Here is a 23095-nt window from a genome sequence, read left to right on the forward strand (position 1 = left end):
GATAACAGCAACAACTAACAGCATCACCAGGGATAGCAGCAACAATTAACAGCATCACCAGGGATAGCAGCAACAACTAAGAGCATCACCAGGGATAGCAGCAACAGCTAACAGCATCACCAGGGATAACAACAACAACTAACCAGCATCACCAGACTCTGCCTCACACTTCCTAATTTAGACTCCAGCAGCCTGGGTTAGAAACCAGACAGTTTTCCTGGTCTCTATTAATGGCTCCGTTTTCCTGAGAACTCGAAACACGCCTTTCCATTTCACACATGATTTAATCCACATTTACCCCCTTCACATACTTTTTTTACCAATTTATTAAAGAATGTAAAAAGAAAATTAACACGAGATTATATTTTTTACGAAAAAAATTGAGCCTATTATTATTTTGCGGTTTTCCTCCTAAAAGATAATAATCCAAAAAAAATTTTTCAAAATATCCTGGTTCACTTGATGGTTATATGTAAGGATGACGAAATAGGGTCGTCCACATTGTTAAAGTTTCTCCACAATGGTAAGTATCTGGATGCTGTGATGGTGACTGAGAAATGCATTATTTTTCTGTAAATTCGGGTCGTCTCCCACTGAGGTGGCATGGCTAGAAAAAACTAATTCGCCATCATTCGTTCAACAGCTATGTTATCGTAGGTACTATGCACACATCACGGTTAAATGTGGGCTTTATTAAGTTACAAATGTCTAGCGTGTGGGTTTTATCAGTCTACAGACACCCACTGTGTGGGTTTTATCAGTCTACAGACACCCACTGTGTGGGTTTTATCAGTCTACAAATCCACTATGTGGGCTTTATCACGGTATAGACCCACTGTGTGGGCTTTAACATTTTACAGACACCCACTGCGTGGGTTTTATCACGCTACAGACCCACTGCGTGGGTTTTATCACGCTACAGACCCACTGTGTGGGTTTTATCACGCTACAGACACCCACTGTGTGGGTTTTATCACGCTACAGACCCACTGTGTGGGTTTTATCACGCTACAGACCCACTGTGTGGGCGTAAGAGTAGTCGTCAAACCATTCATCACAATAGTCTCTGTAAAAAATCCACACGTTTCTTTCCCATACTGTAGGGCGGCACTGTAGGCATCTCCTACCATCACTATAGTGTGGGTATCAACTAAGACTAGGCTATAAGTATCTCTGGTAGTACTGTTGTTACTGCTAGACTTAAGTTTGGCTGTAAGTATCTCTAGCAGTACTGTTGTTGATGCTAGACTAAGCTAGGCTATAAGCAACACTTCTTGATTCGCCGGTATTCTCCCGGCCCGGGCCTTTTCCAAGTGGTGGCCCGGCCTTGGCACTGTTCTTCTTATGAAGGACCTTTGTGAGCCTTGATCAAATTGTGTTAGCACATTTCTTTTATGTAATTGTTCACTAACGGCCCCTTTCAAGGCAGGCGAAATTGCAGACCTCTGTAATCCTGTTTTTTTTTTTTATACTTCTGTTATTTTTGAGAATTTGGAGAATTTATAGAATTAAAAATCTCAAGAGCCTAGACAGAATGCTATGCTAAGTTCCTTCAGGCTTTCTTAGTTGGCTATTTCTTTTTCCTTCGTTCAGGGGAAGTACTAAATCCGTAAGGGTTACACAACTGGAAGGCAATCGAAGGAAGTGTAGCTTCAGTTCAGTGGATCAAGAACCCTTTACCGGCATCTTGGCATCCCCTTGTAGTGCAGGAAATCAGACACTTTGACAGAAGCAAGCCTCGTAAACATAAGTATTTATTATAAAAATCGACGTCTCACTCAGTCGTGAGGTCGCCATTATTTAAAAAAAATTATTCTGGTGTCTGATATTTCGTGTACGTGTCCTTGGTTCACTTTTGAAGTAACTTGAGACGACCAGGAGTACAGAGTCAATATACCAGTTTATTGTATATATCAGACTTCTCTTGCAGTGAAACTAGGTAAGGTTGGTCAGAAAACAGGACAAGTGTTTCCTGACGAGGGTCTTAGTCAGATGACCAGAAGCTCCAGCTGCTGGTCATTTGACCAAGGCCTTCCGCTAGATTGCCGGTCCATCCCTTTAAAAATTATGGTGGTTTAGAAAGACACGTAAGCAAACACTATGACATATTTATTATGGTCATAATTATAACCTTTTTATTGTAGTGAAATAACTTAGTTGATTCGCCGGTACTCTCCCGGCCCGAGTCTTGAGAGTGTCTGAGACCTATGTCTGCCATGACAGGAGGTACAAGTACCTCCTCATCTTCTAGGACCACTAATTATCCAACAAAAGGCTGCAGTTAGAATGATAACAAATTCTCACTACAGGCAGCACACTCCACCAATATTCAATACACTAAACCTACTCACCATACAAAACATCCATACTTATTACTGCACCTATTACATACATAGAACACTTAACTCTGATATTAACCCTCCCCTCAAACATCTCCTTGCCAACCTCAACAGAACACATGACCATAATACAAGGCACAGATCACTCTTTGATGTTCCTCGTGTCCATCTCACGCTATGCAAAAACTCAATGCACATAAAAGGCCCTAAAATCTGGAATTCATTACCTGTAAATATAAAAGAAACACTACCTGTTTATAAATTCAAGTCTCTTCTCAAAGATCACTTACTCACCCAAAACCAAATAAATACTGAATAACTGAACCTTATAAATTGTATATCTTAAATGTTTCTCACAATTATATCACATAAATGTTAAACCTAAAACCCAATCTAACTTTATTATTTTTTAAATACACTACCTAACAGAATACTCCATACGACTGAATGTACAACAATGCATGCAACCATATGACCTGTCTTTGTAATACTCACTTGTGCTTTATAGTTATCTGTTTACAATAATGTATTATCACTGATTTCATCATTGCTTAGTTAATTTTAAGCCAGCCCGAAATGCTATGCATAGTATAAGTGGCTTTGGCATGCTGCTCTTATCTGTATTTTTTTGTACCTCGTATGTATGCTCAAATTGTAAATAAATAACAAATAAATAAATAGGACCAGCTATCCCCCATTCCCCGCCCTCACGGGGCTCATAGGGAGATGCTAGGCCTCTGGTCTGCCACCTTCCCCACCCACAGGGAGGCTCGTGGGAATACCAGTCTTCTGAGCTTATAATCTTTATTTACTACAAGTACATGTACAAGGTATACAGTCCTAGCTGACAACAATGACATACTACTATATAGAAGCTCCCTTGTTATGCTCTGCATTTCGGGCAAATCAGGTCAGTGTCCCAGGATGCGACCCACACCAGTCGACTAACACCCAGGTACCCATTTTACTGATGGGGAACATAGACAACAGGTGGAAAGAAACACGTCCAATGTTTCTACTCTGGCTGGGAATCGAACCCAGGCCCTCGCCGTGTGAAGCGAGAGCGTTAGCCACAACTTTCTCGCTGTATATACGTTCAGGTGAAGTCTCGTCTGGTGCTGTGCACTATATTAGGCTCGATACACAACATACACAACGTTCTAAATAACTTTTCTTATACGTACCTGAACGCCATTGATAAAAGATGGTATCAAAAACCAACATGTCAATAAGAAATATGTACGATACTTATGAAATTGATTTTGAGAAGATTATTCTCTCTGGAGTACATAATAAGTTCGTCAGATGAGCATTCACTATCCTTCCCATTTATAAAGAATAACTACACAATAAATAATGCCCGATAATTTGTGAGAAAAGTAGGTGTTTTGAACTATAGAGGGTCAGTTTGTATGGCTAGTGTGATTACATGAGAGGGGTTGGATTTGAGTGGGACTTGCACTTGAGTTGATAGTATTATCAAAGCTTATTCCTTGGGTAGCATTGAAAATAGCCTGGGCAAATATTTTTATTAAGTGGGTTTAGCTTTGAGAATGACCTGCCAAGTATGGGACAATAGCCCTGCTGCAATATTTCTCCATTCTTATGTTCTTTTTATATAATCAACTTTATATCAGTCTTGCGCTTGTATACCACGATAATATCTGCTGCCTCCATTATTCTACACCTATTAACAGAGTTGGTTCATTAACTCTCTAAGAAGGAATCACGGTATAGTGGCATAGGTTTTTCTCAATATTCTATATATATGTATACCAGAGCATTTACTTCCAAGTTGTAATGTGAACACTCTTAGGAAAAGAAGTCATCTGTCTTGCTGGGTTACACAATAGAAGCGAGTGGAGAACTCCGGGGAGTTTGGGGGAGCATTGAAAATTGGGTTGGGTAAATGTTTTGTTAGTGGGATGGATTGTAAAGGACCTGCCTAGTATGGGCCAACAGGCCTGCTGCAGTGTTCCTCCTTTCTTATGTTCTATATAGCCTGTGAAAGTCTTCTCTTTCGTAACAAGGTGTTGGATCACGGTCAGGACTGGCTGTCTTTAGTATAAAAGACCATCTTAATAGATTTTTTTTTGTAAATTATAACCAGGACACAATAATCAGATAAAATAATTTAATATTTTTAATATTAACGTGTCTTAAAAGAAGTAAATACTTTCTTGTCGAAAAATACTGACTGGTACTTTTGAGTACAATAATACTAAAGGCCATAAGTTCATAATACAATTTATGAATATTTAAAGGAAGATTTCCATTATCACGAGTCGTAAGTTAGTTTAATATCTTCATTATGCATCCCATACCCATCCTGTGGGCGGTCACGAGTCGTAATTAACCATATATACACATACCCAGGGGTTTCAATCATTGACGGAAATGTCTCACTATAGGTCGACTCAATACACGTACGAGGCTAAATTGTACATCTGTCCTCCAATAATCACTAGCTTCCAGTAAGATAATCCACCAAGAAGCTAACACAGAGATAAAAGCATTTATCATAACATAACAAGCTATCTTAATAAAGCAGGAATTTGTGTAACTGTGTTTGTGTATACCTGAATAAACTTACTTAAAGCATACAGCTGAGATCTTTAGCAGCATCTCTGTGGGAGTCCTATTACTCCCTTCTTACCCAATATAAGTTCGGTTTATTTCAAATCAAGACTACGGTAAGACGTGGAGGTCATAGTTAAATCCACTCATTGACTTCATAATGTCAGAAAAACTCGCAACCTTAGTAGATATCAAAATATCTAAGTCCAGAACTAACTCTGTCCTTTACTGATATTCACTGTAGCGAGAAAAAGGTTCCGTCTCACCAACGGAACAGTCTGTTACCCAAAACTGGAGCCTAATCAAACTTCGAGGAGAAGATGTTACCAAGACTAGACATAGACTACTCCTCAAGGGAGGTTCCTTGACGCTGGTGAGGAGCTCTTGATCTAGCGAATTGGATCTATGCTCCGGTTCCCTGAATCGAGTCTGAATACCTACCATCCCCCCCCCCCCACATGAGCTGTATAATCCTAGGTGTTTAGCGCTCCCCCATGATTATAATAAGAGGTAGGCTGATACACAGGCAACACCTCTAAGCCAGACGTCAACACGGTTCACAGAACACCTACCCGAGAAACAGTTTCCTACTTAATTCAATAAAACATATCCCACCTATATACATAGCTAAATAATATAAAGTCAGAAAATGTTATAAAGCAAAATAGTTTGATTTTAGTTATTATTGAAGATATAGACAATATAATTTTAAGTGAGAATAAAAATGTATAGATATAATAGCAAATACAGCTTAGGTCTCATTACCTGGAGTTTACCTGGAGATGGTTTCGGGGGTCAACGCCCCCACGGCTCGGTCTGAGACCAGGCCTCATGGTGGATCAGGGTCTGATCAACCAGGCTGTTACTGCAGGCCGCACGCAAGCTGAAGTACGAACCACAGCCCGGTTGGTCAGGTACTGACTTTAAGTGCCTGTCCAGTGCCTTCTTGAAGACAGCCAGGGGCCTATTGCTAATCCCCCTTATGTATGCTGGGAGGCAATTGAACAGTCTTGGGTCCCGCTCACTTATTGTGTTGTCTCTCAGTGTACTCGTGGCGCCCCTGCTTTTCATCGGGGAAATGTTGCATCTCCTGCCGAGTCTTTTGCTTTCATATGGAGTGATTTTTCGTGTTCAGGTTTGATACCAATCCCTCCAGGACCTTCCAAGTGTATATTATCATGCATCTCTCTCGCCTGCGTTCGAGGGAATACAGATCAAGGACCTTCAACCGTTCCCAGTAGTTTAGGTGCCTTATCGCACTTATATGTGCTGTGAAAGTTCTTTGTACACTCTCCAGGTCTGCAATGTCGCCAGCCTTGAAGGTGGCCGTTAGTGTACAGCACAAACTGGGACGCAACAAACAGCGGAGACTAAAGTTACCTACCAAACCATACCCCGGCCGGGATTGAACCCGCGGCCAGAGAGTCTCAAAACTCCAGACCGTCGCGTTAGCCACTAGACCAACGATCTGGAGTTTTGAGACTCTCTGACCGCGGGTTCAATCCCGGCCGGGGTATGGTTTGTTTGCAATCGTGTCATTACGATTTCGTGAGTCAAGTTAGAGTTACCTAATGTAAATAAGGTCTTTATCACTAGATAGCAATAATTCACATGTATCACAGAACATGACCTATACAATGTCCACTCTTTACTTGCAGAGAGCATCAACAGAACTCCTCATTGTCTTCCTATTATGTTTAGCTGCAGCTGTACCTCAGGAAGCTAAAGGTTAGTCTTACTCTGTCGCTACACAAACCTTTACGTATTTCATCTTCATTTCAAGCAATAGTGGCAGTGCAAGTTGGTATATGTACTTATAGATCACAGAACTTGCAGGCTGTTACAGAGATGGCTATTTGACTGAAGGAAATAAGGTGTCATGGAATAAATTATGATGTTTATTTGCAGATGGACAAGATGCAAAGATATCAGATAGAGAAAATGCTAAGTTATCAGATGGACAAAATGTTAATTCCACGGATGAACAAGATGCTAAGTTCTTTATCAAGTCTTACTCAACTACCACTTGGACCTTCTTGTCTTCGTTCACCTCCACAGTACCCTACACCTGTTACACAAGTAAGTCACCAGACAAGTAAGTCACCAGACATGTAAGTCACCAGACATGTAAGTCACCAGACATGTAAGTCACCAGACAAATAAGTCACCAGACAAGTAAGTCACCAGACAAATCACCAGACAAGTAAGTCACCAGACAAGTAAGCCACCAGACAAGTCACCAGACAAGCAAGTCACCAGACAAGCAAGTCACCAGACAAGCAAGTCACCAGACAAGTAAGTCACCATCACGAGTAAGCCACATATTATTGATGATATACAGTACCATCAAACTGGTGGACAACACACATGTAAAATACTTGAATATCTTTATTACCGAAAGATTTTACCTGCACAACTGCCTTCTCAATCGAATATAAGCAAATAGAAGAATGGAGACAGTAGAAGAAATTTTTGTGATTTGTCCGGCAACCTTGGTGGAAGGATGTCAGTTCCTCAAGCTTGGACTGACGTCCAAATACGAAGAGTGACGGGCTAATCATGTCAGCACTACTATTTTAAGTATTGCATTCTCTTGTATTGACCGAAGAATCCCGTTGTGCATGCAAAACCCATCGGCAATAAAAATACCCTTGTGTCTTTTTCATTAACCTGTAAGGCAGCAAAACCTGGGAGACAGTGTGTTAAGATCTCATTATCCTAACATATTTCATGTCATTAACTACTCGATAAACCTCCACAAGTTGGGTAACATTATTTTTGGTACCACACGAATTAATGAATGACTGACATTTAATTCATTACTATAGAAAACACTTGTTTATTTAAATATTACTTTTTGTCACAGCTGCTGCCGGTGTCGTAGCTTGCAGGGGTCGTCGGATGCGTAATTCTAAAAGGCTTTTCGTGGAACGGGATGCGGATACCTTTGAACTTCTCAGCAGCATATCTGGTGACGACGTCAAAGAAGACGACAGGTTGTCTGAGAGCGAGAAGTTCTTCTTCACGTTGTGGAGGACATCTAGCTCTACCGTCACCGTCACTACCTACTCTACCAACCGTTCTGTCACTGTCTCTGTGTCAGTAATGTGCACTTACCCTGGCGTCGCCCTCAACTTCTGCTAGCATGGAAACCACCATTGACCAGTGATGTTCATCCTTATAAACTCTTTCTGAGATTTCTTAGCAATTATTCCAGTCTTACTGTTATTACTGTCTTCCTGTGGATGAACAACGACCGAGGTTAAATATTCTCATAATGTAAACATTGTAAATACATAACTGACCCCTAATAAATAGATTCGCTTGCAAATTTGTTTGGTATCATGGACTCGATCTGCCATCTACTGCCATCTATCTGGGTGTTGTTTGATTTCATATATCAAGTTTACCTTCTACTGATCAACATTCTCACGTAGACAGCCTCTTAATTGCAAATTTAAAAAAAAACAGGCTCGTAAGAGTAGAAAACAGTTTGAATGGGCTGAGTGTATACAAGCAGAGAGAGAATAAAGAACAATTAGTCCTAGGTCTGGAAGACCTGGAATGCCCAGTTTATGAGTGCTAAGAAGCAACAATTAAACCTAGGCTTTGGCAATACACTAATTGTCATAAAGCTGGAGGAATAGGCACGACTTGAAGTACACGGTGGCAGTGCATCTCACGACGTCCTTCCTGGAGTTTACCTGGGGTTTACCTGGAGAGGGTTTCGGGGGTCAACGCCCCCGCGGCTCGGTCTGAGACCAGGCATCCTGGTGGATCAAGGTCTGATCAACCAGGCTGTTACTGCTGGCCGCACGCCCGGTTGGTCAGGAACTGACTTCAGGTGCCTGTCCAGTGCCTTCTTAAAGACAGCCAGGAGTCTCGATATTCAACAGCATGATAAGTGGGTAGCAAAAACGACATTAAAATGGCTATTCTGGCACTGGTCTCAAGCCTTACAAAAAATAAATTCGTGTCTGTTGTTTATTATAAATTATCAAGGTAAATAAGCAACAGTTATCTGTTGGCCTTATTACGCACGCTCAGGGACTGTTGTCTTGGTTTTAGATGTCTCCTTACCAAGACTCCCGAAACCTTTCCACATTCTGCACGGTCAAAATCTGTTATTTAGTTTATAAGTGCTACGGTTATTGACATTCCCAAATATAGGAACTTTGCATTTGTTGACACTGAGCAGCATCTGCCACTATTCTTGTATTTGTTGACACTGAGCAGCATCTGCCACTATTCTTGTATTTGTTGACACTGAGCAGCATCTGCCACTATTCTTGTATTTGTTGACACTGAGCAGCATCTGCCACTATTCTTGCATTTGTTGACATTGAGCAGCATCTACCACTATTCTTGTATTTGTTGACATTGAGCAGCATCTGCCACTATTCTTGCATTTGTTGACATTGAGCAGCATCTGCCACTATTCTTGCATTTGTTGACATTGAGCAGCATCTGCCACTATTCTTGCATTTGTTGACATTGAGCAGCATCTGCCACTATTCTTGCATTTGTTGACATTGAGCAGCATCTGCCACTATTCTTGCATTTGTTGACATTGAGCAGCATCTGCCACTATTCTTGCATTTGTTGACATTGAGCAGCATCTGCCACTATTCTTGCATTTGTTGACATTGAGCAGCATCTGCCACTATTCTTGCATTTGTTGACATTGAGCAGCATCTGCCACTATTCTTGCATTTGTTGACATTGAGCAGCATCTGCCACTATTCTTGCATTTGTTGACATTGAGCAGCATCTGCCACTATTCTTGCATTTGTTGACATTGAGCAGCATCTGCCACTATTCTTGCATTTGTTGACATTGAGCAGCATCTGCCACTATTCTTGCATTTGTTGACATTGAGCAGCATCTGCCACTATTCTTGCATTTGTTGACATTGAGCAGCATCTGCCACTATTCTTGCATTTGTTGACATTGAGCAGCATCTGCCACTATTCTTGCATTTGTTGACATTGAGCAGCATCTGCCACTATTCTGACTGCAACATAAGCTTGTCTAAGTCTTCCTGAAGTCCATTAATATCCTCCTCCTAATCTATTCTCTCTATTTTTTGTTATTAGCGAATTTGCTCATATTATTTGTTATTTCCTTGTCAAGGTCAACAGTGCACCTAAAATTAATCCTTGTGGAACGCCACATCTGACTGCTCCCAAATTTAGTTTCACCCTATAAATAATCTTCCTGTTAATAATAATCATTATTTCGACCATACATGTACAAGGTATACAGACCATAGATAACGTCAGTGACATACTATTTAGAAAACCACTTGTTATGCAGAGCATTTCGGGCAGATTAGGTCAATTTTGTCCTCAGGATGCGACCCACACCAGTCGACTAACACCCAGGTACCTATTTTACTGATAGGTGAACATGGACAGCAGCAGGTACCTTAAGGAAACACGTCCTAATGTTGCCACCCGTACTGGAGATCGACCACCGGACCTTAGTGTGTGAGCTGAGTACGCTACCACTCAAGCTACTGGACACCTGATTTCATGAGGTCACTGGTTGGGGTTGATTGATTGATGTAGATTCGCCGGTACTTCCGGCCCGGGTCTTCTCCAGATGGTGACCCTAAGTGGGCGGTAGTCACCACATACCCATCCTGTGGGCGGTAGTCACCCCATACCCATCCTGTGGGCGGTAGTCACCACATACCCATCCTGTGGGCAGTAGTCACCCCATACCCATCCTGTGGGCGGTAGTCACCACATGCCCATCCTGTGGGCGGTAGTCACCACATACCCATCCTGTGGGCGGTAGTCACCCCATACCCATCCTGTGGGCGGTAGTCACCACATACCCATCCTGTGGGCGGTAGTCACCCCATACCCATCCTGTGGGCAGTAGTCACCCCATACCCATCCTGTGGTTGGTAGTCACCCCATACCCATCCTGTGGGCGGTAGTCACCCCATACCCATCCTGTGGGCGGTAGTCAAAAGATTACAGAGGTACATAATGGGTCCAGGGACTGGGCCCCAAAGCTTTGATAGCTGAACTAGTTACAAAGGTAATGAACTCACAAGTTACAAAGGTAATGAGTCCTGTAAGAATGGTTACTAACGTTTATACATGGCTACAATCATGAACAAATTATGGAATCGTCTTCACATGAATATATCCAGGTGCTTCACGTGTGTCTAATTCCTCACCGTGTATCGTAATACCATTATTACAATGATAGAAGATTTATATTTGAGAAAACTCTCCCTAGTTTGTGCCAGTAGACCTCCTGCAGTGTTATTCCATTTTTATGTTAGTAGATAACATTTAGAGGCACCATCCCTTCAACATTTTATACCTGGAAGGGTTTCGGGGGTCAACGCCCCCGCGGCCGGCCTGAGACCAGGCCTCGTGGTGGATCAGGGTCTGGTTAACCAGTCTGTTACTGCTGGCCGCAAGCAAACTAACGTACGAACCACAGCCCGGCTAGTCAGGTACTGACTTTAGGTGCCTGTCCAGTGCCTTCTTGAAGGCGGCCAGGGGTGTATATAATATATATATATATACATATATATATATATATATATATATATATATATATATATATATATATATATATATATATATATATATATATATATATAGATATATATATATATATATATATATATATATATATATATATATACATATATGTATAAGAACATTACATGTGTGTATTCCGAGTCAAGGATAACGAGGATGAATAAAACATAAGAGCATCAATCAGAATATTACATATATTAACAGTAAGGGCCACTTATGTAAATATATACTAAAACAAATCTGTGTACAGTATTCTTAACCGTTGCTTATCCGTACATTTTGATGATGACACATGTTCTTCATTTTCCAGAAGAAATGTGAAAATTTCTCATGAGGGCAAGATTTTATGATAATGGAAATTTTGGTTATGGGATTGAGGTCTTCTGCTAGCTTACCGATCCACCCCTTAATTAAAAAGTATTGAAAATCACTTCATTAGATATAATAGAAGGTTCTGAACCCCCTTTAATAAACAAAGCAAAGTCTGCGTCTCATAAATTTGGAGGGAACAAAAAACCAAACTGACATGGATCCAAGATTATTTATGATTTTTTTTTTAATGCTAACACTGCCATGGGATAAGCAATGGGTGGGAAGCGACTTAATGTCGAGTTTCCTAACAAACATTATACAATATTCCCGGGTAAGTGCATGCAATCGAAATGGAAATGGTGACGGATCGATTGGTGGAGTAAGTAGTGACGGTGGCTGTGGTGCTGGAGGTTCTCCACACAGTGAAGAAGAACTTCTCCTGCGCAGACTCCAACCCCTCTATCAGATCACCTTCCAGTTCACTCTGGATGCTGCTCCCGAGACTCGCAGCTTCCTCTTGTGACACTTGCATGTGAGTCCTCTTTTGGCGGCGAAGTCTGCGACCCATGCAAGCCATGGGAGCCTCCATACCAGCTGAAAGAATCACAAGAACCCAGGTAATTAATGTTACAATAGAAAGCTTGGAAAAATATTCTCTTATTAACCTAAGTATCCACTGGATTTTTTAAATACTTGCCTAGGTTGTAAAGACATTTTGGACTTCTCGTTAAAGACTTGATTGGTAGTGTACCTGTGTTGAAGACAACTAGTAGTGAACATGTGTTGTAGACTTACAACACATGTTCACTACCAGTGAAATACTACACACTACCAGTGAAAAGGGGTTTAGCGCTTCAAAAAGAAGTGCTAAACCACTAGGGTTATATAGACTTACTAGTATAGCAGGTGTAAGGGACGGTGGACGTGAAGGAGGAGAGGAAGGTCCAAGTGGTGGTGTAGTAGTTCTTCACGAAGAACTTGGCCTCACCACCGGTATTATTATTATCTACAAGAAACATGACTGAATTAGTACATTTGTAGTACCTATCATTTACGCAGTAGGCTGCCTTTCAGTGTTCTTCCGTGTGTAGCATTTCTCCCTGATTCTTAAATTTTAACTTTCTATGATGAACACAAGAACAGAGAAACTCTGCATTTGCCACTTTTCTGACCACGGCATTAGTTATCTAAGTAAAGTGGCATCTTCCTCTGAGTCTATTATCCTGCCAGTTTTTGTCTTCAGCGAATTTGCTCATATCACGTAATTCCTTCATCAAGGTCATTAATGTAAATTTTTGAACAACAGTGGACCTAAAACTGATCCTTGTGGAGCGCCACTTGCGACCCTTCCGCACTCTTGATTTCTAACCATTTATGCATTCTGCCGTCTATTGTTCAGCCATGGCTCTATCCATGACTACTTTTTCCCAGTATCATGAGCAGCCACTTTTTTAACAATCTTTTGCGTGGGTCTCTGCCAAAAGCCTTACTGAAATCCAAATAAACAATATCATATTCTTTATCACGTTCAATGGTCTCAAATGCTTCACTGAAGAAAGCATTTGAGGCAGGATCATTTAGGCAGGAACGAACCCTCATGAATCCATGCTGAGTATCATGAATCAAATTATGCTTATCAAGATGGATTCTTATAATATCGGCTATAACTGACTAATAATTTACCTACAAATGAGGTCAGGCTTGCTGAGCGGTAATTTAGTTTAGTTTAATATGTTTATTATGCACCCCATACCCATCCTGTGGGCGGTAGTCAAAAGATTACAGAGGTACATAATTGGTCCAGGGACTGGACTCCAAAGTTTTGATAGCTGAGCAAGTTACAAAGGTAATGAACTAGATCTGGTCATAATCATGACCAAGTTACAAAGGTAATGAGCTCCAGGTAGAGCTGGTCACACTCATGAATAATTGCAAAGGTAATGAATCATAAACACATTAATCATGAGAATTTACAAAGGTAATGAGCTCCAGGTAGAGCTGGTCACAATCATGACAAGTTTCAAAGGTAATGAATGATAAACACGTTATGACATGATTACAATCATAGACAAATTACAGAGTAATGAGCAGTAAACAAACATAGCAGGGAATTCATCCATTGCCCCAACAACAGATGTTGCTAGGTGCCTGTCTCTCCTCGGTAGACAGCCATTGCAAACAGCAGCAAGTTGCCCTGGGATCTGCTGCTTGCACGAGCACCATCGACCCTCCCCAAGAGGTCCAAGAAGCCAGTGACTCCGTTAGCAGCCCGATGAAGAGCTCCCCTAGGGACATGTCAGCGTCCTGGTGGACGCCAAGTTGATTGAAGATCCCAGGCCCTCGTGTGCACGGATGTTGAAGCTTGAGGAACTGAGTACACACTGCCTGTGGCACACCTGACAGCTGCCTCGCGGTCGAACTCCACGATGCTGTCCCTGTAGTGGAAGTTCCTGTGAGCCCGGCACTCCCTGCAGTGCCATCGCTGACATCGTGGGTTAGGGGAGAAGTACCCTCTACTGATGGGGTGGCGCTGGGAGTTGGGTGGGTGAGGCGGGGGAGACGCGCAGGTGTTGAGGCGTTATGAAAGGGGCACTGTTTACTACACACGCCCTCCCCCTCCCCCCAGCGGAGAGGGGGGGAGGCGCTGACTGGTCCTGACTCGACAACACCAAATCCTCTGAAACTGCACAACACTTCAACTATTTACGCTGAAACGATGCACTGGGATGTCCGTTCGCTGCTCTGGTATCTTCTTCAAGCATTCACACTGAGTTCTGTTAAGTAGGGACCTGGTCAGCCTCTTTGACCAGGAGCTATCCTTGAAAAATCCCGCAGCTAGCCCGCTACACAACCTACCGTGTCGGCCATGTTGAGCCCTGTGGCGGTAATTTAATGATCTATTTCCTGCTTTAAAAGCATATTCTGATTCATGATACTTCCACACCTTATCTATTGTTACTATTTTTATTTCGAGGAGTCTGGAGAAATTTCGATTAGTCTGGGGGAATTTCGAGTGGTCTGGGAAAATTTCGAGGTGGGTCTGGGGGAATTTCAAGGAGTCTTAGGGAATTTCAAGGAGTCTGGAGGAATTTTGAGGGGTATGAGTGAATTTGAGGGGCTCTATATACCAGGTTATATGTCACTTGGTGCACCAGGTGACATATAGCCTTAATGACCTTAAAACCTAATATACCAACCACGGAATAGAAAGGCACAATACGGTGACGGGAACAACACACAACCTGCACTGCGTGTTATTTTTATACTGTACCAAACGACAGGTGTCATTTTTATGTTTGCGATAATACGAATTATCAACGTTTACGGTGTCCCGTAGCTCTGTTGGTAGCGTTAAATTCTGTGGTTCGATCCCCGGTACAGGTGGAAACATTAGGTACCTGAGTGTTAGTCGACTGGTGTGGGCCGCATCCTGGAACAAACCTGACTTAATTTGCCCGAAATGCTCTGCACAACAAGGGTTCAGGATTCACGAAATCGTAATGGCGCGGGTTCTATCCCCACCCGTGGTATGGTTCACAACAAGGGGCTTTTTATATAGCAGAATGACATTGATGTTTACCTGGAGAGGGTTTCGGGGGTCAACGCCCCCGCGGCCCGGTCTGTGACCAGGCCTCATAGTGGATCAGGGCCTGAATCGACGTATGAACCGCAGCCTGGCTGGTCAGGTATTTTAGGTGCCTGTCCAGTGCATGCTTGAAGACAGTCAGGGGTCTATTGGTAATCCCCCTTATGTATGCTGGGATGCAGTTGAACAGTCTTGGGCCCCTGACACTTACATCAGCTAGGTCTGTATACCTTGTACATGATTGGTTGATTGGTAAGGTTTGCCAGAAAGATGTACATATACTTGTAAAAATAATTATTTACTTTAGCTGTCAAGGATTCAGCTTAAAAATAAGATATGTAAATTCTCCAGCAATATGTGGTTTGCGCAGTGCAGACATTTATATATTTTTGACCCAATCAAAAATATTTTTTGGGGATAACCAATAATTTAAAAAGGAACAGAAACTAACCTAAGAATACTGTTCAAATATTTACCTTCCTGCTGGAGTTCCAGGGTGGTGGTCGCTGCCAAGCTTGCCACAGCCATCAAGAGCACACCCACCACTGCTCTCTGAAAGTCATCAGTCAGTTGTTACCCCGTGTAAGACGCAGCGAATATCATATATAAGACACCACTCCCACGAGCCCTCCTAGGGCGGGGATGGTGCCAGAGCTAGAGCTTTGCTACTACCTGCAGATCACAAGACTGCCACTCCCAGGAGTCCCCCTGAGGCGGGGCAGATAGACCAGAAGCCTAGCTTCTCCCTACGAGCCCCGTGAGGGCGGGGAATGGGGCTAGGCCTGGGCACAGTTGGTCCTGGAGCTGGGGAGGTACTTGTACCTCCTCCCGTGGCAGACTTAGTTATATGTAGTGGAGGCAGGAACTATACATAGTTTTAAGACGAGGTATGATAAAGCTCATGGAGCAGGGGGAAAGAGGACCTAGTAGCGGTCGGTGAAGAGGCGTGGCCAGGAGCTGAGTCTCGACCCCTGCAACCACAATTAGGTGAGTACATAGGTCTCACGACACTCCCAAGACGGAGCCAAGGCCGGGCCACCATTTAGAGAAGACCCGGACCGGGAGAGTACCGGCGAAACAAGAACAATAAGAACGAATATCATATATTTAAGGGTAGTTTTATGATGGTTAAATGTGTTAGCTGTTGGCTATAAGTGGTAGCAGCTAGTTATATGTGTTAATTGTCTTGGCAGGCGCTCCCCCGGGAAATAAGAGGTTGTAAAACAGACAAGATGATAAAAGAACACTGTGACAGAATCGGAATCTTCATTTAACGTTTCGCTTGGAGAACAAGCTTTTCCAAACCTGTTTAATAGCGACTTGAAAAAGTTTAGTCCCCCAGCGAAACGTTATATCAGTAAATATTTCCATTCTGGCGTATTCTTTTTATCAGGCTATCTCTTGTTTGTGGATTAAATTACCACGGGATAAACTAAGAGTTATTCCATTTATGAAATTTGATAACACAGTCCTGACACAGTCCAACGACCCGTTTTTATTACATGAGAAACCAGGAGAGGAAGAGAGATGTTGATCATTTTAAATACATACTGACTCATTTGATGTTGATTTAAAACTTGATTGGCACTAGTTATAATTTGTGTATATACTGCGTGTGGGCGCACACAAGAGAGCTGTCACTATTAATATGCATCCAGGCATGACGTGTGCATGACGTACTCACGGAATAAGAGTGTAATGAGGACGATTTAACCGAGATATGGCAGGCACTTCTTAATTCGCCGGTATTCTCCCGGCCCGGGTCTTTTCCAGATGGTGACCCGGCCTTGGCTCCCTATTTTGGGAGTGTCTGAGACCTATGTATGCCATGGGAGGAAGTACAAGTACCTCTTCATCTTCCGTGGCCAACTGTCCCCAGGCCTAGCCCTATTCCCTGCCCTCATGGGGCTCATAGGGAGAAGCTAGGCCTCTCTGGTATGCCATCTTCCCCGCCCCAGGTGGACTCGTGGGAATGGCAATCTTGTGAACTACAGGTGACAGCAAGCTCTGGCTCTGGCACCTTCCCCGCCCTAGAAAGGCTCATGGGAATGGTGTCCACCGTGATGATGGCAGGCACTGGTGTCAAGGCGGATATTTCTTAGCCACTAATGACATGCCGGAGAGCCCTTGAACGATACTACATTACGCTCTTTCTGCTGGTGAAGGGTCTTTTGCTCCACAAAAAGAAATTGAGCTACCCTTCCTCTTCCTTGGATCAAGTCTGATTATATTCCTTTCCTCAAACGTTGTATGATTCCTGCGGATTTAGCGCTTTCCTATGATGATAAGAATGATAATCTGCTCTCTCACTGTGGCTTTCTTCCAAGTAATGTACATCTTACCGTCATCCTGGAGACGTGAGTACAACACAGTATGACGACAGGCTTGCACATCCTATATAATAGCAAGGCCGGAAAGGGTAGTGCAGGAAAACACAACTCAGAATATAATTCCAACTGGCTTTATCTCACCACAAGAATAAATAAAATTCACCCATAGCAGACTGCATTATCACGGATTCATTCCAATTCGAGTTTTGGATAAGCGGACATAAGGCTGAGTCGTATTTTTGCGTTGTGGTGGGGGTTTGGGTAGCTTATATATACCGATAATTAAAAGAAAAGCATTTATTGAGGTGATAAAGTGAGTTAAACATAAACTCTTGCCAAGAGTATTGAAGCTTAAGATAGTAACGAGGAAGTCCAGAGATATATTGAACAGTGTTGTAGTTGTGGAAGTGTAGACCAGCGACCCAAGTCCGGACCTGTGGAAAAAAAGATATATTTCAGAATAAACTTTTATTAGTACAAAGTTTTATTCAATGTAGAGCTCTATTACTTAATAATAAAGCTCTATATTAAGTAGAACATTCTCCCAGTAAACGTTTGTCCTGTAACGTTTTTCATATATATATATATATATATATATATATATATATATATATATATATATATATATATATGTATGTATGTATATATGTATATGCAATAAGATCACAGTAAACAGGTGATTTCAGAATATGCAAAACAACCACTGTGAAAGAGCAGTGAAATTCCAAGCGCTTTCGTGACTACTCACATTGTCAAGGAACTGTGAAAGTAATACATCAAAGGAAGGCAATCAAAGGGCTTAGACTACACCTCACAGTCAACTCCCACAACAAAGAAACACCTGATGCGCGACAATACCGGACTCATAAGAAAAGAGGAACACTGCAGTAGGTCCGCTGGTCCAACTAGACAGGTCCTCACGACATCCCACTAACAAATTATTCTACCCAAGAAATAAGGTTTATTATTTGTCCAATGTATTATTAAACTCTAACCAAATTTTATGGCAATGGGAAATCCACTTTCACCTGTTCTTAGTAATCTATACATGGATTTTTTTGAAACAAGGTTGCTTAACACAATCCTCCCTAATAGAGCTAAATGGTTCAGATATGTTGATGATATTTTGTGTCTTATGCCCAAAAATGTAGATATACACCATTTCCTTGGAAAATTAAATAGCTTAGCCCATTCTATAAACTTTACTGTTGAGTTTGAAGAAAATAACTCATTGCCTTTTCTAGATGTTTTAATTATTAAGGGTAATAATGAATTCAAATTTAAAATTTACAGAAAACCTACAAATAACTGTTCCTATGTCCACTATTATTCCTCGCATCAAGATAGAGTCAAACTGTCTGTTTTCTTATCAATGTTTTTGAGAGCTTTACGAATTTGTAGTCCTGAGTTCATAGATGAGGAAATATCCAAAATTTATGAAATAGGTAATGATTTAAAATACCCAAGAAATGTAATTGATAAATCTTTTAAAGTTGCTAGAAATACTTTTTACAATCCAAAAAGGGACAACCAGCCTTATTCAACTAAAAATATGTTGGTTCTCCCTTACCATGAAAACTTGGTTGATATGCCTTCTCTTCTTAAGACTTTTAATATTAAAGTTGTATTCAAAAATCTTGATACAGTAAAAAAAACTTTTGATAAAGAATTCCCCCCAAAATGCTGATGGATGTGTCTATAAGATTCCTTGTAAAATTTGCGATAAAGTTTATTACGGTCAAACTGGTAAAAATCTCGAACTAAGATTAAAACAACATAAATATAGCATTAGAACTGGACAAGATTCCAATGCTCTATTTATTCATGTAAGAGATTTTAACCATCCAATTGATTTACAAAAAGTTGAGAAAGTAGTATCAAGCAAGTCCATGGTCGACACGAATCTAATTGAATCTTGTTTCATAAAAAGCAGTTTTGACAATAATATGAATATTTCCTTTGGTTTGTATAAATTAGATTCATTTATAATTAATAAAATTTGGTTAGAGTTTGCCTGTTTGCCTCCAGTGTCCTGTTTGCCTCCTGTGTCCTGTTTGCCTCCTGTGTCCTGTTGGTCTCCTGTGTCCTGTTTGCCTCCTGTGTCCTGTTTGCCTCCTATGTCCTGTTGGTCTCCTGTGTCCTGTTTGCCTCCTGTGTCCTGTTTGCCTCCTGTGACCTGTTTGCCTCCTGTGTCCTGTTGGTCTCCTGTGTCCTGTTTGCCTCCTGTGTCCTGTTTGCCTCCTATGTCCTGTTGGTCTCCTGTGTCCTGTTTGCCTCCTGTGTCCTGTTTGCCTCCTGTGTCCTGTTTGCCTCCTATGTCCTGTTGGTCTTCTGTGTCCTGTTTGCCTCATGTGTCCTATTTGTTTCCTGTGTCCTGTTTGCCTCCTGTGTCCTGTTTGCCTCCTATATCCTGTTGGTCTTCTGTGTCCTGTTTGCCTCCTGTGTCCTGTTTGCTTCCCGTGTCCTGTTGGTCTCCTGTGTCCTGTTTGCCTCCTGTGTCCTGTTTGCCTCCTGTGTCCTGTTTGCCTCCTGTGTCCTGTTTGCCTCCTGTGTCCTGTTTGCCTCCTGTGTCCTATTTGCTTCCTGTGTCCTGTTGGTCTTCTGTGTCCTGTTTGCCTCCTGTATCCTGTTTGCTTCCCGTGTTCTGTTTGCCTCCTGTGTCCTGTTTGCCTCCTGTGTCCTGTTTGCCTCCTGTGTCCTGTTTGCCTCCTATGTCCTGTTGGTCTCCTGTGTCCTGTTTGCCTCCTGTGTCCTGTTTGCCTCCTGTGTCCTGTTTGCCTCCTGTGTCCTGTTTGCCTCCCGTGTCCTGTTTGCCTCCTGTGTCCTGTTTGCCTCCTGTGTCCTGTTTGCCTCCCGTGTCCTGTTTGCCTCCTGTGTCCTGTTTGCTTCCTGTGTCCTGTTTTCCTCCTGTGTCCTGTTTACCTCCTGTGTCCTGTTTGCCTCCCGTGTCCTGTTTGCCTCCTGTGTCCTGTTTGCCTCCTATGTCCTGTTGGTCTCCTGTGTCCTGTTTGCCTCCTGTGTCCTGTTTGCCTCCTGTTTCCTGTTTGCCTCCTGTGTCATGTTTGCCTCCCGTGTCCTGTTTGCCTCCCGTGTCCTGTTTACCTCCTGTGTCCTGTTTGCCTCCTGTGTCCTGTTTGCCTCCTGTGTCCTGTTTGCTTCCTGTGTCCTGTTTGCCTCCTGTGTCCTGTTTGCCTCCCGTGTCCTGTTTGCCTCCTGTGTCATGTTTGCCTCCTGTGTCCTGTTTGCCTCCTGTGTCCTGTTTGCCTCCTGTGTCCTGTTTGCCTCCTGTGTCCTGTTTGCTTCCTGTGTCCTGTTTGCCTCCCGTGTCCTGTTTGCCTCCTGTGTCCTGTTTGCCTCCTGTCTCCTGTTTGCCTCCTGTGTCCTGTTTGCCTCCTGTGTCCTGTTTGCCTCCCGTGTCCTGTTTGCCTCCTGTGTCCTGTTTGCCTCCTGTGTCCCGTTTGCCTCCCGTGTCCTGTTTGCCTCCTGTGTCCTGTTTGCCTCCTGTGTCCTGTTTGCCTCCCGTGTCCTGTTTGCCTCCTGTGTCCTGTCTGCCTCCTGTGTCCTGTTTGCCTCCTATGTCCTGTTTGCCTCCTGTGTCCTGTTTGCCTCCTGTGTCCTGTTTGCCTCCCGTGTCCTGTTTCCCTCCTGTGTCCTGTTTGCCTCCTGTGTCCTGTTTGCCTCCTGTGTCCTGTTTTCCTCCCGTGTCCTGTTTGCCTCCCGTGTCCTGTTTGCCTCCCGTGTCCTGTTTGCCTCCCGTGTCCTGTTTGCCTCCTGTGTCCTGTTTGCCTCCTGTGTCCTGTTTGCCTCCCGTGTCCTGTTTGCCTCCTGTGTCCTGTTTGCCTCCTATGTCCTGTTGGTCTCCTGTGTCCTGTTGGTCTCCTGTGTCCTGTTTGCCTCCTGTGTCCTGTTTGCCTCCTATGTCCTGTTGGTCTCCTGTGTCCTGTTTGCCTCCTGTGTCCTGTTTGCCTCCTGTGTCCTGTTTGCCTCCTGTGTCCTGTTTGCCTCCCGTGTCCTGTTTGCCTCCCGTGTCCTGTTTACCTCCTGTGTCCTGTTTGCCTCCTGTGTCCTGTTTGCTTCCTGTGTCCTGTTTGCCTCCTGTGTCCTGTTTGCCTCCCGTGTCCTGTTTGCCTCCTGTGTCCTGTTTGCCTCCTGTGTCCTGTTTGCCTCATGTGTCCTCTTTGCCTCCTGTGTCCTGTTTGCCTCCTGTGTCCTGTTTGCTTCCTGTGTCCTGTTTGCCTCCCGTGTCCTGTTTGCCTCCCGTGTCCTGTTTGCCTCCTTTGTCCTGTTTGCCTCCTGTGTCCTGTTTGCCTCTCGTGTCCTGTTTGCCTCCTGTGTCCTGTTTGCCTCCCGTGTCCTGTTTGCCTCCCGTGTCCTGTTTGCCTCCTGTGTCCTGTTTGCCTCCTGTGTCCTGTTTGCCTCCTGTGTCCTGTTTGCTTCCTGTGTCCTGTTTGCCTCCCGTGTCCTGTTTGCCTCCTGTGTCCTGTTTGCCTCCTGTGTCCTGTTTGCCTCCCGTGTCCTGTTTGCCTCCTGTGTCCTGTTTGCCTCCTGTGTCCTGTTTGCCTCCTGTGTCCTGTTTGCCTCCTGTGTCCTGTTTGCCTCCTGTGTCCTGTTTGCCTCCTATGTCCTGTTTGCCTCCTGTGTCCTGTTTGCCTCCTGTGTCCTGTTTGCCTCCCGTGTCCTGTTTGCCTCCTGTGTCCTGTTTGCCTCCTGTGTCCTGTTGGTCTCCTGTGTCCTGTTTGCCTCCTGTGTCCTGTTTGCCTCCTGTATCCTGTTTGCCTCCTGTGTCCTGTTTGCCTCCCGTGTCCTGTTTGCCTCCTGTGTCCTGTTTGCCTCCTGTGTCCTGTTTGCCTCCTGTGTCCTGTTTGCCTCCTGTGTCCTGTTTGCCTCCTATGTCCTGTTTGCCTCCTGTGTCCTGTTTGCCTCCTGTGTCCTGTTTGCCTCCTGTGTCCTGTTTGCCTCCTGTGTCCTGTTTGCCTCCTGTGTCCTGTTTGCCTCCCGTGTCCTGTTTGCCTCCTGTGTCCTGTTTGCCTCCTGTGTCCTGTTTTCCTCCCGTGTCCTGTTTGCCTCCTGTGTCCTGTTTGCCTCCCGTGTCCTGTTTGCCTCCCGTGTCCTGTTTGCCTCCTGTGTCCTGTTTGCCTCCTATGTCCTGTTGGTCTCCTGTGTCCTGTTTGCCTCCTGTGTCCTGTTTGCCTCCTGTGTCCTGTTTCCCTCCTGTGTCCTGTTTGCTTCCTGTGTCCTGTTTGCCTCCCGTGTCCTGTTTGCCTCCTGTGTCCTGTTTGCCTCCTGTGTCCTGTTTGCCTCCTGTGTCCTGTTTGCCTCCCGTGTCCTGTTTGCCTCCTGTGTCCTGTTTTCCTCCCGTGTCCTGTTTGCCTCCTGTGTCCT

General features: G+C 43.6%; 2 protein-coding genes across 2 annotated transcripts; one reads left to right on the plus strand and one right to left on the minus strand.

Annotated features, from left to right (window-relative positions):
- The first annotated feature begins 510 nt into the window (after window positions 1-510).
- On the plus strand, window positions 511-8239 carry LOC128702268 (uncharacterized). The gene is made up of 4 exons (XM_070102649.1): window positions 511-523; window positions 6575-6644; window positions 6825-6995; window positions 7783-8239. The coding sequence occupies exons 1-4, from the start codon at window positions 521-523 to the stop codon at window positions 8058-8060; spliced, it is 522 nt and encodes a 173-aa protein (XP_069958750.1). The 5' UTR covers window positions 511-520; the 3' UTR covers window positions 8061-8239.
- Window positions 8240-11660: 3421 nt separating this feature from the next.
- On the minus strand, window positions 11661-17765 carry LOC128702125 (uncharacterized). The gene is made up of 4 exons (XM_053796159.2): window positions 17726-17765; window positions 15860-15935; window positions 12693-12803; window positions 11661-12391 (listed from the first exon to the last, which is right to left on the minus strand). The coding sequence occupies exons 1-4, from the start codon at window positions 17729-17731 to the stop codon at window positions 12102-12104; spliced, it is 483 nt and encodes a 160-aa protein (XP_053652134.2). The 5' UTR covers window positions 17732-17765; the 3' UTR covers window positions 11661-12101.
- Between the last annotated feature and the right edge of the window lie 5330 nt (window positions 17766-23095).

Source organism: Cherax quadricarinatus, chromosome 83, assembly GCF_038502225.1.
Source record: "Cherax quadricarinatus isolate ZL_2023a chromosome 83, ASM3850222v1, whole genome shotgun sequence".
NCBI classification, from domain to species: Eukaryota; Metazoa; Arthropoda; class Malacostraca; order Decapoda; family Parastacidae; genus Cherax; species Cherax quadricarinatus.